The sequence below is a fragment of the Ambystoma mexicanum genome, chromosome 4q (assembly GCF_040938575.1).
Source record: "Ambystoma mexicanum isolate Mex_15411 chromosome 4q, UKY_AmexF1_1, whole genome shotgun sequence".
Lineage (NCBI taxonomy): Eukaryota > Metazoa > Chordata > Amphibia > Caudata > Ambystomatidae > Ambystoma > Ambystoma mexicanum.
The window spans coordinates 454,327,038-454,340,536 of NC_090928.1; the positions used below are offsets into that span (position 1 = coordinate 454,327,038).

Genomic DNA, 13,499 nt, shown 5'->3' on the forward strand with positions numbered 1-13,499 from the left:
TCCCGAAGGCGCCGCAGGGGTGCTTTCCCCCCAACCACCGTGCTCAAGAGAGATCCCTTCCTACAGGTGTTTTCGGTGGAATGGGCAGAGCGATTCTGGGTAGGATAGCCCCCGCTTTCCCTGCACCTACGGGTGCCCCCTGGTTCCCCGGGCAAAGGTCCTCGCCTTTTCAAAGCTTCTTCCTTCAGCCCGGAGAGTCGAGCTGCTTCCTTCCCGGGTCCATCGCGTGCGGTTGGTAACTGGCGCGGGTGCCTGCTTGGCCACCCCCCCGTCTCCCTGCTGTCAGTCGTCGCTTCTCGCCGTCAGTGCGTCCAGTCAGGCCCCCTTGCAGCCTGGCCCTTGCCGGTCGCTCTGAGAGGTGTCGTCGGTCTCCCCTCAGAGTTTCTCCCAATCCCGGCGCGCCTTCTTCCTCACACACCTCCCGCTTACACTCGGGCCCGTCTCCCTGGTCTGTGATGTAAGGGAGGAGTCCTTCCCCTCCCGCAACAGAACCCTACTCCCATTTCACAACACGCTCTCCTCCCCAGCTGCACGCCAGCCAACTACCACACGGGTATGGCTCAGCATCTCCTGCTCCCCCGTCCCCTTTCCGCGCCGCAAGTCGCCTTTTCAGCTCCTCTTCACTTCTCTTAACGCTGCACTTTTTCCGCGTTCTTTGCTGCTGCTCGTCTCGCGCGCTCTCTTTTATTAACCGGATTTACTATCTCTCTGTCTTTCCCCTCGTTTGGCAATTTTCCCTTCCTCATTTTTTTGGGGGGGAGTGGGGGGTTGACCCTACTCCTCTGGCTTTTTCGAGGATCTCTCTACCCGCTCGCTCTATTTCATCACCCTGCCTCCTCTTCCGCAGCCGCGCTCCGAGCTGCGCTGACACGTCCCCAGCCCCTCGTGCCACCTGTCCTCGTTTCCTATGCCGCCCCCCCATCGCGCCTCTTTCACTTCTCATTTCCCCGTCACCAAAATACTCTCTACCGAGCCCCCCGCGCCCCCCAGCACTCCACTCTTCCTTCAGGAATGTGCGTTCCGCCCGTCCATCCCTAGCAAAGAACGGCCTCCCTTCATGCGCACCTGAGGCCAAGCCCGGGTGTTTCCCAGGCCCCTCGGACGGCGCCCGCTCTCCTCGCCGGACCCTGGGTCCTCTCCCAGCTTCCTATGCTGTTTCACCCCTACTCACGCAGCTTCCTTCACAGGGGTCTGCCTCCTCGTGACACCTGAGATGGCCCCCCGGTGCCCCCTCTCTCTGCCCGCGCGCCCTGGGCGCTTTCTCTGCTCTACTAAAGTTGCTGCCCGGGTCCTTGCCAGACACCCCAGCTTTGCGGCCACGGGGTTAGGGGGGGGGGTGGGCACCCTCTCTCCCCCTCAGGACTCCTCCGCCAGTCCTTCCCTCGCCCCTCAGCCCCACTCTCCGCTCCCCGGGCAGCAGGCTCCCTTCTCCCCCGTGTGTGTGGCGCTTGCGCCCCGCCCCTGCCTCCTCCCCTCTGCCGTCCATTGGTTTCCCAGGCCCTGGCTCCCCGTCCGGCCCCCGGCGGCTGTCCATTGGCGCCGCGGCCCCTCCTTCCTCGGCCATGTCCCTCCTCCCCACAGCCCCCCCCCACCCCCTCCTCACCACCCGCCCCGGCCCCCTCCCGGCCCGCTCCCCCCGGGTCTGTCCTCTCAGCCCAGGCTGACGTTCAAGTTCGCGCTGGCGGCGGCGGGCGGCGGGCACGTCACGTCCGCACTTGAACTTGCAGCTCAGGGGGCTTTTGCCATTTTCTCCACCTCCCTCCCTCCCTGCTGCCTCCCTCTCTTGCTCTCTCTCTGCCTCTCATTCCTCCGCCGACCCTGGGAGAGAGGTACAGGCGCGCACCACAGCCCGGGGAGCGGGGGATGGCGCTGCCCCGCCGCCCGCGCCATCTTTGTCTTATTTCTGGTTTATTCGGAGGCGAGAGGCTGGGATGAGGCTGCCGGCCCGCGCCGCCCGGGAGAGCGCCCCCGCCGCCCCCGACCCCGTGTGAGCAGCGAACGCCCGCCCGCGCGCCCGCCGCCAGGACTCGCGCACCCGGGCCACCAGCCATGTCTCGCCGCAAGCAGGGCAAGCCCCAGCACCTGAGCAAGCGGGAGTTCACACGTGAGTACACGCCTCTGTGCCCGGCATCTGTCAACTCCCGTCCCCTCTGCCCGCGCGCCCCCGGCTCCACTTGTCTGTCACTGTGCGACCTGGTGTGTGTGTGTGGGTGTCCATGCGTGTGCATCTCGCTCCATTCTCCACCTGAGTGTCCTGCTCGGGGGTGTCCCCGTGCACCCTCGGCGCGCCTGCATCCTTCCCCCTTGCTGCCCCTCTCTCCGCATCTGTTGAACACGCGCACTCGCCGCCAGGCGGAAAGAGATACCTGACTTTCCTCATTGCAAACTTGTTTACTCTTCCTGGGTAGTGCTGGCGGCGCGCCCGGCGCCCCCCTTCCTGCACGCGCCGCCTCGCGGAGGAGCGCTGACCCCGGCCAGGCTCTCTCTCTCCCCGCGCGGAAGGGACCGAGCCCGGGCAGCATGTGCGGCGGCGCCACGCTCCTTGCGCCCCCGTGCCTGCAGAGCACGAGCCCTCGGCAGCTGCTTCCTGGGTGAAACGAGGAAACGGCTCTGCTTTGCATGGCGAGGATGTGCACTGCATTTCAGTATACCCTGCACGGCGCAGCTTTGCTTGCGTAACTAGTATTCACCTTGCATCACACTTTTCCGTGCATCGAGCTTGCACTTTTCCGTGTGTTGGGCTGTGCATCTCCGCTCAGGGATATTTAGCAGTGTGCACATTTACGTCAATGCACGCTGCACGGCTCATCTTATTCCATAGTGTGGTTTGCTTCTATGATGCGCACTACGCTTTTCATTCGTGTTTCGAGGTTGGCATGTTTTGCTCTAAGCTCATTCTCTGTATTTCTTTTGGGGCAGTTTTATATCGTTGGCATTTGCCGGGATGCATGTTGCACCATTTAGCACTGCAAGTGTCTAGATTTTGCACCAAGAATCTTCACTGGGAACTATTTGTATCGGCCACTTTTATTTACAAACATTGTACAGAGCGTGCCCCTCTGCCGTGTCTTTCTCACGGGAACAAAGGTTGTGCACTGCAGTTCTCCTCGCATCGTATTTGGCATGCTCTAAGCCACCCTGGATTCAATTTGCACGGTGCATCAGTATGCACCTTTTCTTGGATGCACTTTGCACGGTGCACCCGTTTGCATCCAAGTTGCAGTGGGCAACTTTCACTTGATGGCATATGCTCTATGCACCAGGAACCCTTCACCCCTGTCCTACATTGTGTATGGGGGCCAGTGTCCCCTTGCCCTAAGCCCCGTCCACTTGCACGGAAGGTATTTTCGACAGGGAGCCAGGCCTCGGAGCCATGAGTGCAACCAGAAATTAGAGTCCTTGGTTAAAGGGACGCTGAGTCCGGGGACTCTACATTTGTAGATAAGGGGTGGGGGTCTTCCTCTGGTCAGCTCTGCAGTCAGGACAGTGGGCAGCCCCAGCCGCTGGAGGCAGCCGCTTAAGTTGTATTTGTTTTTCCTTATACACTATTCCAAACCATGCAAAGCCCTAACCCTGTTCCCCGACGCTTGCACAGCCGCTGCTGCCCGCGGAGCTTTTCCCTCCCTCTCTTTACTATTTTTTGGAAGAATTTCAAAAAACGGAGGAAGCGGGATTTGATTGGGGAAACTCTGGTGTGTGGCTGTTTACAAGCGCCGCGTGTGTGTGAGCGAGAGATCCCCCGGCAGCCTCCCCCTCGGTTCCGGGGAGGGCTCTCTGCCAGAGAGGCGGGCGGGCGGGCGGTCTGCGCGCGGGCTTGCGAGTGTTTATCCGCCGCGGCTTCTCCTGCCTGCTCGGATCCCCAGTTAAAAGTCATGCTCTCGCCTTCCGCCTCTGCACATCAGCGCAGTTCTGAAAGGGGCAGCCCTTTTATAGATATGACCGTGGCCATCATGGCAGGAACTGTGTCATTTTGGGGCTAACAGTTAAACAGGCTTGAGAGATGTGCATGGCCACCCGGCACAGCCATTCTCCCAGGCGGGGAATGCCTACCTAGAAAAAGTTCCATGAGTGAAAAAATCACGCACGATTCATGAACTTTATTTTGCTTCCAGTTTTAGTCTGGTCACTTTCCTATAGTTGACATAGGCAGTCCTTCCTTCCTTCCTTCCTTCCTTCCTTCCTTCCTTCCTTCCTTCCTTCCTTCCTTCCTTCCTTCCTTCCTTCCTTCCTTCCTTCCTTCCTTCCTTCCTTCCTTCCTTCCTTCCTTCCTTCCTTCCTTCCTTCCTTCCTTCCTTCCTTCCTTCCTTCCTTCCTTCCTTCCTTCCTTCCTTCCTTCCTTCCTTCCTTCCTTCCTTCCTTCCTTCCTTCCTTCCTTCCTTCCTTCCTTCCTTCCTTCCTTCCTTCCTTCCTTCCTTCCTTCCTTCCTTCCTTCCTTCCTTCCTTCCTTCCTTCCTTCCTTCCTTCCTTCCTTCCTTCCTTCCTTCCTTCCTTCCTTCCTTCCTTCCTTCCTTCCTTCCTTCCTTCCTTCCTTCCTTCCTTCCTTCCTTCCTTCCTTCCTTCCTTCCTTCCTTCCTTCCTTCCTTCCTTCCTTCTCACGTACTCCCATACTCCCTTCTCAGGGCCCATGTATTCTGTCTGCGCCTCTCACGTGCAGCCTCTCCCCCCCCCCCATCACCACAGACGTCAACGTCGTGTTGTGGATTTCGTGGCCTAGGTGGTGCTTCTCCGCGCCCCTCTTTCCTGCCCCGTCGCCGTGCGGTTCTGCAGGCTGTGTCCGAGCTCTGCTCTCGCGAGGGGGAAGCGGGCGCCCAGAGCCCCTGGCCGCCGCTAGGAGGCACACGAAGATCAACAAACGCAGACGAACTTGAACCTGGCCGCTTCCCCCTCCTGAGCTCTGCTTCATTTTCATAATTTGCCTGTCTGGAGGGGCACGGCGGCTGAGATACCTCCCCTCCCCCTCCTCTCTTTGTTCTTAATTTTGACTTCAGGAAAAAAAAAACTTTTCTGAGAAAGCACAGCCGCTGTCTCTCATAGCACGCGTTGGAAACTAGTTGGAGTCTTGCTTTTTTTCTCACTGAGCCGCACTCTCTAAGCGTAAAGTATTTTAAAAAAACAAAGCACCATATCAGCTACGCGTGTGTTGCGCGAAAAGTAACCTTTCTGCAATATAGGGGTGTTTAGAGGCACGCTATGTACATGTCTCGTCATACATGCCACCATACACAGGAACACACACGCCTCTGCCCCTCTGAAACGGGGACTACACCCGCCGAGTGATAGAGGGGCGTAGGGCTGTGTGCCACCTATTTCGCTGCCGTCGAGCGCACGCGATTCCAATTACTTCTTTCTTTTTTGGCGCCTCGAAAGCCCGAGTACCCATATTTCCAAGAAACGTCCTGAAGTGGCCCCCGGGAAATGAGAAGCAGGTTTCCTGTAACACAGAGGGCCGCCTTGTTGACCGCCTGGCACGCCTGCCTTTCCCTGCACGTGCTCGCCAAGGCCGGGCACGGCCACCAGAGACCCGCCGCCCCACCGCGAGCCTTGCCCCCGCCTGTCCCGAAGAACACTCGGAAGGGGCTTTAGGCGGATGCGCTAACACTTTAAGAAAATAAAGTCGTCGACTACAATGCGTTTTGTTTGTGGACTACGAATCGATGCAAATGTGGCCACTGGAATCGGAAAGACGAAAAGATGCTTGTGGATTGCACGCACGATATATATATGTATATCATGCGTCGTGTGTATCTGTACACGCTTCATGTGTACTTTATTATTATCAACGCACGTCTGCCTTTCAGTTCATTTGCTCCAATTCAACCTCCAAATTACAACAGTCTAAGTCACTGGGTGAAATTGTTCTGGCATTCAGAACTACATTCCTAAAACAGTCACATTTTGAGAGCACACATAGCAACAATGGGGGTTCATACCCTGAAACATATATTGTTTTCATTGTGCCTTTTTGTTCTCGCAAACCCCCGTTGTTGCATCGCACTGGCTTGTCCGTCTGTCTGTCCCATGTCGACGTCTTCCTCTTTCCCACGAGCGTCCTCTTTTGTGTGCCTGTCGCCCAGGTGTCATTATTCTTCATGATCACACATCACCCATAAGAGCTGTGGACATGTTAAGGTTGCGGGGTTGTCGCCGTGCATTTGATCATCTTGTTAATTTCAAGAACTTTGCCTCCTATAAAATTAATTGGGTGAAATGATGGGGGTGTGCTCAGCAGTCTCCCGACTGCCATTCCGCTTCCTGGTTTGGATTGTAAAGCCAGGCATTCATTTTGCAGAGCAGGATTTAGGGTTTGTGTGTGTGTGTGTGTGTGCGGGTGTTTTTCACGGTCGAACATTCATTTCATCTGCGTTAATTTGCAATCATCAATTCCTTCCTATGGGCACACATTTCCACGATTTAAAATGGGCGCCTGCATTCTTGCAAGGAGGAAAGGTGCAGTGGCTTTCAAACCTTGCTCCTTAAGGCTTTGCAGAATCAGTTTTGAGAAAGCACCCCACTGCGAAACACAGCTGCTCCTACTAATTCTTTGCCAGGGACCTGGTTATGCTTTGTCTGGTGAGTTGGCAACCTCTACCATTCCATGTTGAAGAGATGCTTCCTTTCTGTAACCGGCAACCTCCTTGCTATATGACCTTATGTTAAGTGGAGGTCGGTGCTGGGGGGTGAGCGATGACGGAATGTGCCAACTTACCCATGTCAAAATACAGGTGGGAACCTTGTGGGGTGTGGGGGCCTCATTTCATGTAATTTGACCCCCCCCCCGCATGTCTGGGAGTTCTCCGTCTGGGTAGGGTAGTAATGCATTTGACCTCCGTCCACCAGATGTGTGCCCTATTTCAATATCCCTTCCAACATTCGACAGCCAAATTAAAATCTATTTTTTGATTCTCTGTGGCTTTAAGTTCATTACATTGTGAAATTGCCAGCCTACTAAAGAAGGTCAGGCTGATTAACCATTTCAGAGGTCCTTGCCACCACGCTCCTTCTCCAGCGATGCCCTTGCCTTTTTTGTAAAGTGTATTCTCGAGACCGTTCACGTTTTTAGTGCCTTTGTTTGAAAAGTGCATACATAAACGTCAAGTTTTTTTTACCAAGTTGAAATATCGATTGCAGTTAAATAAATGATCACATAGTGAAAAAGAGATCCAGCACATGTCTGTACAGACTTGCAGTGCTAATTTTAAGCAACGACGAGCATAGAAATCAAGTTGCAGCAAATCCCTTTTCTGGAAGTGATTTCAGAAATGACTGTCGACATTGTCAACATTCGGTTTGTTGAGCACATACAGGGCTCCTTGCAGTCTTGGTGTGGACGTGCAGTTCTCAGAACGGCTAGGCCTAGTCCTGTGTGTTGGCCAACACCAATGCGGACATGTTGGGAAGAGTGTAGAGGCTGGGAACTAAATGTGCACTCCTACTCAATGTCACCGACTAGACATACCCACAGAAGTTATGGCTTTCGGCCTCACAGATGAAAAAGAAAGTCCGTCTGCAGCATCCTTGCAGTGGAATATTCCTCCTCACCTTTTTCCTTGTCCATTGCTCCACAAAGCAAAGATCACGGGATTCCATCATGTAGTGCACAGGGAGTACAAATGATGTTAATAATCAAACCATCCCTCCATTTCTTTCATTTGCTCAATGAAAGACGGTGCATGGATTAAAAGTGATATTGCACTCGCTGACGTTTTAAAAATACCATTAGTCCCAAAAAGGGACTGCAATTGCCAAGCCTTTGTTTTTGGACAGGTTTACATTTTATTTACGAGTGCAATGTGAGACTTTTCTGTAGTAAGTAATCATTTGTGTGGTCTGTATGTGTGAAATGATGATCATTTTGGTAATTCCTCTCACACATGGCTGCGACTGTTACTGTGCACGGTGTATGGTTGCGCAGAGAGACGCACGAGTCATACGTCGTGCAGCATTCCATGCCTAGTTTTTGTTGTTGTTTTTCTTATACAAGGGCTCTGACGATTCTCTTCTGTGTTTTCCCCAACTGCAGCTGAGCCTCTTGAAGCCATTCTTGCTGACGATGAACCGGAGCACGGCACACTGGGAGCGCCCGAGGGGGACCAGGACCTGCTCACATGCGGCCAGTGCCAGATGAACTTTCCGCTAGGCGACATCCTTATTTTTATTGAGCACAAACGGAAACAATGCAGTGGCAGCTTATGCCTTGAGAAGGCCGTGGATAAGCCACCCTCGCCGTCACCCAGCGAGCTGAAGCGGACGGCCCAACCCGTGGAGGTGGGCATCCAGGTCACGCCGGAGGACGACGACTGCTTGTCGACGTCATCCAGAGGAATCTGTCCCAAGCAGGAGCACGTGCCAGGTAAATGGAAGCCCACCAACTATGCGTTTCTCCATTGTTCAGCATCATTGTGTTTGGTTAACCTCAGGTTAGTGATCTGCCCATTTACAGGCCAGTGGCAGTCGCAGGGTGGTGCATTTTGTAATATCAAGAGCTATGTTCCCAAGTTTACAGAGATAGAAGCTTGTGTGTTTTCTATCCTTTGTTGCAATGTGTCTTATCCTCAGTAGGCCCTTGAAGAGGAAATCCACTAGCTGTCCAGTATGTTTCAAAGTAGTTTTCTACTTAATTATTGGTCATTTATATTGCGCTTAATGCAAGGCTTCACCAGCTTCTAAGTGCTGGGCTGGAAACTGAGCCCAAGAGCAACGCATCATCTTGTTCCTAAGGCGAGTGCATTGCTACCGAGCTATGCTCCCGGCTTTGCCATTGGCCAGATCTGAATGCAGGCATAGGAAGGGAGAGATGTTCAGGAGAAGTCTTTCCCATCTCAGAAGAGAACGGGTTAAGAGTGTTCCTGGCTAGCCCACCCTCTCACCCCCCCAGCCTTGAATCCATATTGTCTGTCAGCAGCATGGGCTGTAATTAAACACAGCCCTGTGGCAAAGTGACACCACGACCTTGACTTTAAGATGCCATTTTCAGCCGGCCAGGCCAGAGTCGCCAGGGCAGCCGCTGAAGCGCGCAGACATGCTCAGTCGAAAACTTTAAGGGCATGTTGGACATTTCCAAAGGTTGGTGTGACAGGAAGGGCTTCTCGCTGCAGCCAGTGTCTTCAGCCGCATGATAAATGCGCCTCTCTCGCTTTCTCTCATGCCTCTGATGTGGTCTTGACAGATGCATCTTGATTTTATTTTTGGTGTGAAGCGCCATCCCTCGCGCTTGGAAGTGACGTGCACCTTTTCATCTATTGCCACCAGAAAATGTATTAATAGCCAGATGTGTTTGTTGCAATGTACCTCTCTGAATCGGCCCATCCGAAAGAGAGGCTGCGAGAGGGGGGTTTGTGGATAAACAGCCAATCAAGTTACAACCAAATCATGGTACAGAAGCAGTGCATGGGTGCTTAGACTAGTGGCCAGAGTGTAGGCAAACTTTAGATGGAAAATTATGAAGAGCTCCCCTAAATATATTCCCATATATATATTTATTGGGCAATTTGTTTCTTTGACTTTGATAAAATCAATAGAGAAACGAGCACATAACATAGTACCACCACAAACATGTCTTTCGAAATTTTGAGGATCTCACCTATTTAGCATGTTTAGCTCCTCATTTAATAAATAATAGCTCAAGCATACTCACAGACATGCACTACAGTTCACATTGTGAAAATAGTGTTTCACTGCATTAGGGCCCAAAATGAGTCTCTTGTGTGTGCCCCAGCCGTCTACCGCGCCAAGCCATTTATTTCCTCTGCAGGCATCCATTGAATTCCAAGCTGTTATGCGACTTTCTCCAAAGCTTTACAGGCATCCATGCAGATTTACTTTTTCTGTGTTAAAGAGTTGCAATGCTCAAAAGATGTCAATGAAAGGTAGGCTCCAATTTAAAATGGAGGCCTCACAGGGCCTGATGATGCACGAAGTGTGTTTCAATGGGTAAATCCAAGTGAATCAGTCCCGAAGTCTTTGCGATGTCTTTTGACATTGTGTAGGTTAAAGATGTTTACCCCTTCCTCTCAGGGCCTGGTGCATGGCGGGGACCATTTCCATGCGCTGCCTACAATATGAAAGAATGAAAAGGAGTTTGGATATGAGTAATGAAGCCAGCGCCTAGCGGGGTGAAGATGTAGCCCCCAGAGCTCCAAAAGCCAGGCTAAATCACCAAATATGGAGTAGCACTCGGGTGATGCAAGATCATATTTACATATAGAACAGCTCTGTTTAAAAGACACAGCACAGGCTCTGTCAGGCAAGAATTGGAAGCATGCTTCTTGCCAGGGTCCCAAATAGGTCACGCTGCTTAGACTGCAAGTCCGCGAAAGACTTCTGCAGCAGAGGCAATGTGTGCAGGTAGCATTGGCATTGTCAGGGAGGAGGTTTGCTTCTGTTGACTCAAGTTTGTGTTGAGCCGGTTCACATGAAGTGCACTATGTTGGCTTTCTTGAGAGCACACAATACATGGGGGTTTTGCAGAACTTTTTATTTACATAACAGAAATATTCGTAGCTACTAGGGAGCAATACTCGTATTTGGATCTCTTCACTGCTTTGCAAAACATGGCTGCAGTGCAGTGCCCAAAGTCATAGCGGGGGCTTCAATGACAAGGTCTTGCACCTCTTGTGTAATAGGGAGGGGATACCCAGCACATGGACGGCCACGTCCTGTGCTTCGAAGCAGTTACGCGAAACAGAGTCGACATGCTCGCTGAGTCACCACAGCATTTTTGATTCATCATTTTTTAAATTTTGTATCAGATACTATACTATATGCAGTATGGAAAAACCCCAAGTAAATGACTCGAATAAATCGACAAAGCAGCATGCCCCGAACATGTATGAAAATGCAAAGTACAGGTCTTCATAGCCATAGTTGTTAACCCTCAAGCCCACCCTACCCACATAAATCAATCTTCATACAACCATCAGAGGTATTTTGATTAAGTTTTGCCTTCACACGACATATTAAATTGTGATGGGAAAGCAGAGGCATATCCTTCCTGATACCGTGTTGACACAGAAGTCTAAGAACACAAAGTTCCGTAGGGAAAGATCCTCCCATTTCCTCTTTCAACTATTTGGGTCACTCTTCGGGGTATCTTTGCTCTGTCTCAGTTGTCTCCCGAGATGCCAGTGGAACTGAATGGGTAGCTTTTATTGAATTACTGTGGCTCATGTTGGCACTGAGTGTGAATACTTTCGATGCTTGGCATTCTTGCATGTTCGGTGTCCCGGTGGTCGTCGATTGCTGTGCATGAGGCTATAGGGCGTGGTGTTAGCTGTTACAGGGCGCCCTGAAGTTTAAGGCTTGTAGACACACTTGTCTTTTAGTCTTCATCAGCACCCGCTCCACTTGGTTAGATCTCAGAAGTAATAAGCCCTCGGCATTGTAATGTTTTATATACAGACTTATATATGAGTGTATATAACAGCCGACTGAAATCTGAGGATTGCGGGTGTAAGGAATACATTAATGAAGAAGAGGAACATTCTCGCCCAGAGCAATGCTAAACAAAGAAACAGTTTTTGGTGTGGTAAATTCGAGAGAAAAAAAAATTCTGGGGTGTTGTTTAAAGTGCTAAGGACAAGTGTGCACATCCTTTTTGCATAAACTTGATTAAAGCTCAGTAGTTCAGGGGTTAATATTTTTCCTTGAATACCCAAACAGGTGCTATATTTTTACAAATAAACAGTCAATAGATTCCGGTCCGGAATACATTTAAGAAAGATCCGCTCTCTCTAATAAGGTACAGCGCCAGGCCTGTGTTCACTACTGAAAGACCATTTGTTACTGCCCTTTCCTGTTAGGTAAATTCAGATGGGTCCATCCCCACGACCCACTTGTTGTTTGTGCCCATAAATAAACAGAAGAATATCCTATTGCCAGCAGCAGCCTTTGCGGCCCCCTTCCTGGTGCCCTCATAGAGAGAGTGCTGTCTTGTTACATCACTCCAGGGGAGTCCATTTTGTCTGGGGCATTCTGTGTTGTCGTGAAACTCAGGTGCGCACTGCAGGGCACCCAGCACGCTTTGTCATTTCTAAAGGTGGTCCTCTACATTTTATGTGTTGGACCATACACAGTAGGCCTGTTGCCTGCAAACACTCTTGGTCACTGTTTATTTAAAGTGCACCTTAAAGGTTTATTTTAAATTGTATCTAAAACATGGCAGGGCCTGTACATTTATTTAATGAACTTATGATCTAATAGCATCTTTCTCCCACCGCTTCATAAATGTATGGGTGTTATTATTCTTTGGAGGATAGCTCAGGGGCAACGTGCTCGCCTTGGAAGCAAGACGACACGGAGCACCACAAGTTCGATTCCCGGGTCCGCGCTTAGAAACCTCTGGGTATTAAGCGTGTTAAAATAACCTATCATATCACTGTGCAGTAAGCTAGCCATGAAATGGTCACAGCAGAATTAACCGTGCACATGTAATGTGGGTACAAGACAACAACTGAACACAAACAATGACTAGCACCGTTATGAAGAGGCGCCGAGCCCTGGCATATATTAGCCAGAAGGCAGCCAGTGCCATGCTGCAAATGCCAAACACTGCCATTTGCTGTGCCCGCGCAGTTCTTTGTGGCGTCCAGCGAATAAGGGCGAGTTGCACACTTAAATGAGAACCTAATGAGCCACTGCTCAGAGAAGCATCTCTTCACAGAGCAGATGTCAAGGCAGAAAATCGCAGGCGCAGAATTTGCCATCAGAAATGCGCCATCGGACCCATGCAAACTGCCCGTTTTCATGGCTACTCTTGGGCCTAATTTGCCAAATATTTTTCTATGGGATTGCGCCATTGTAAAACGCTTTTGTAAATCAGTCCCTCCTCTCGCATACAATAGCCAGTGGTGCAGACATTATCATTGGCAGGAATCCCTGTTTGAAGTATTAAATGGTAATGTTTCATCGTTAAGCTGTTAGATGGGTTCATCGCTACCCCGCGTTTACATGCTCTTTGCTGATTTGTCATTACTGGCCAAAGTACTTGATGCCTGTATGTGCAAAATTTCTTTAAACCCCATTAGCAATCACTGTATCTGCGTTCAATTGTTTCTCTCAGCGCGCTTAGCTTGCTGAGGCGTTTTAATGGGCAGATCAGGTGCCCCCTCGTTATTTTCCCAGCCTTTTATAAACATACAGTGCAGTAGTATGAATGGTATGATTGCTGTTATCGGTCCACCGTTATGCCTTTTAATACTTAGCATCTCTACCGCTCTGATTCATCTTTTGGACCCCCTTTCGGCATGCCCTAATGATCCTTCTCATCATGAAACATCTCTCCCCACCCGCTGTCCCACCAGTGCACTCATTCTTAAAGGAAACTGTGTTTGGTCCCTTGGACTTTTATGCAAGGCCTTCTTTTTGATGACCACACTTTCTGTATGTGGACAGGCAAACACGACAGACACATCACAAGACAGATTGACTGTCCCATGTCTTTATAACAGTTGCTGCTGTGTGCATGGCGGCGGTGGGGTAGGAAGAGGGTGATTTGCATGCAT

General features: G+C 51.1%; 1 protein-coding gene across 5 annotated transcripts in view; it reads left to right on the forward strand.

The window, feature by feature from the left end:
• Window positions 1-501: 501 nt before the first annotated feature.
• BCL11A (BCL11 transcription factor A) overlaps window positions 502-13,499 on the forward strand; it is a 147,383-nt gene continuing 134,385 nt past the window's right edge. For 2 of the 5 annotated variants that reach the window (XM_069608038.1, XM_069608042.1), the window contains exons 1-2: window positions 562-2,104; window positions 8,021-8,350. In XM_069608038.1, coding sequence (XP_069464139.1) covers window positions 2,050-2,104; window positions 8,021-8,350 — 385 coding nt within the window. In that variant the 5' untranslated portion in view covers window positions 562-2,049. The other 3 variants (XM_069608039.1, XM_069608037.1, XM_069608041.1) reach the window with 3 other exon arrangements.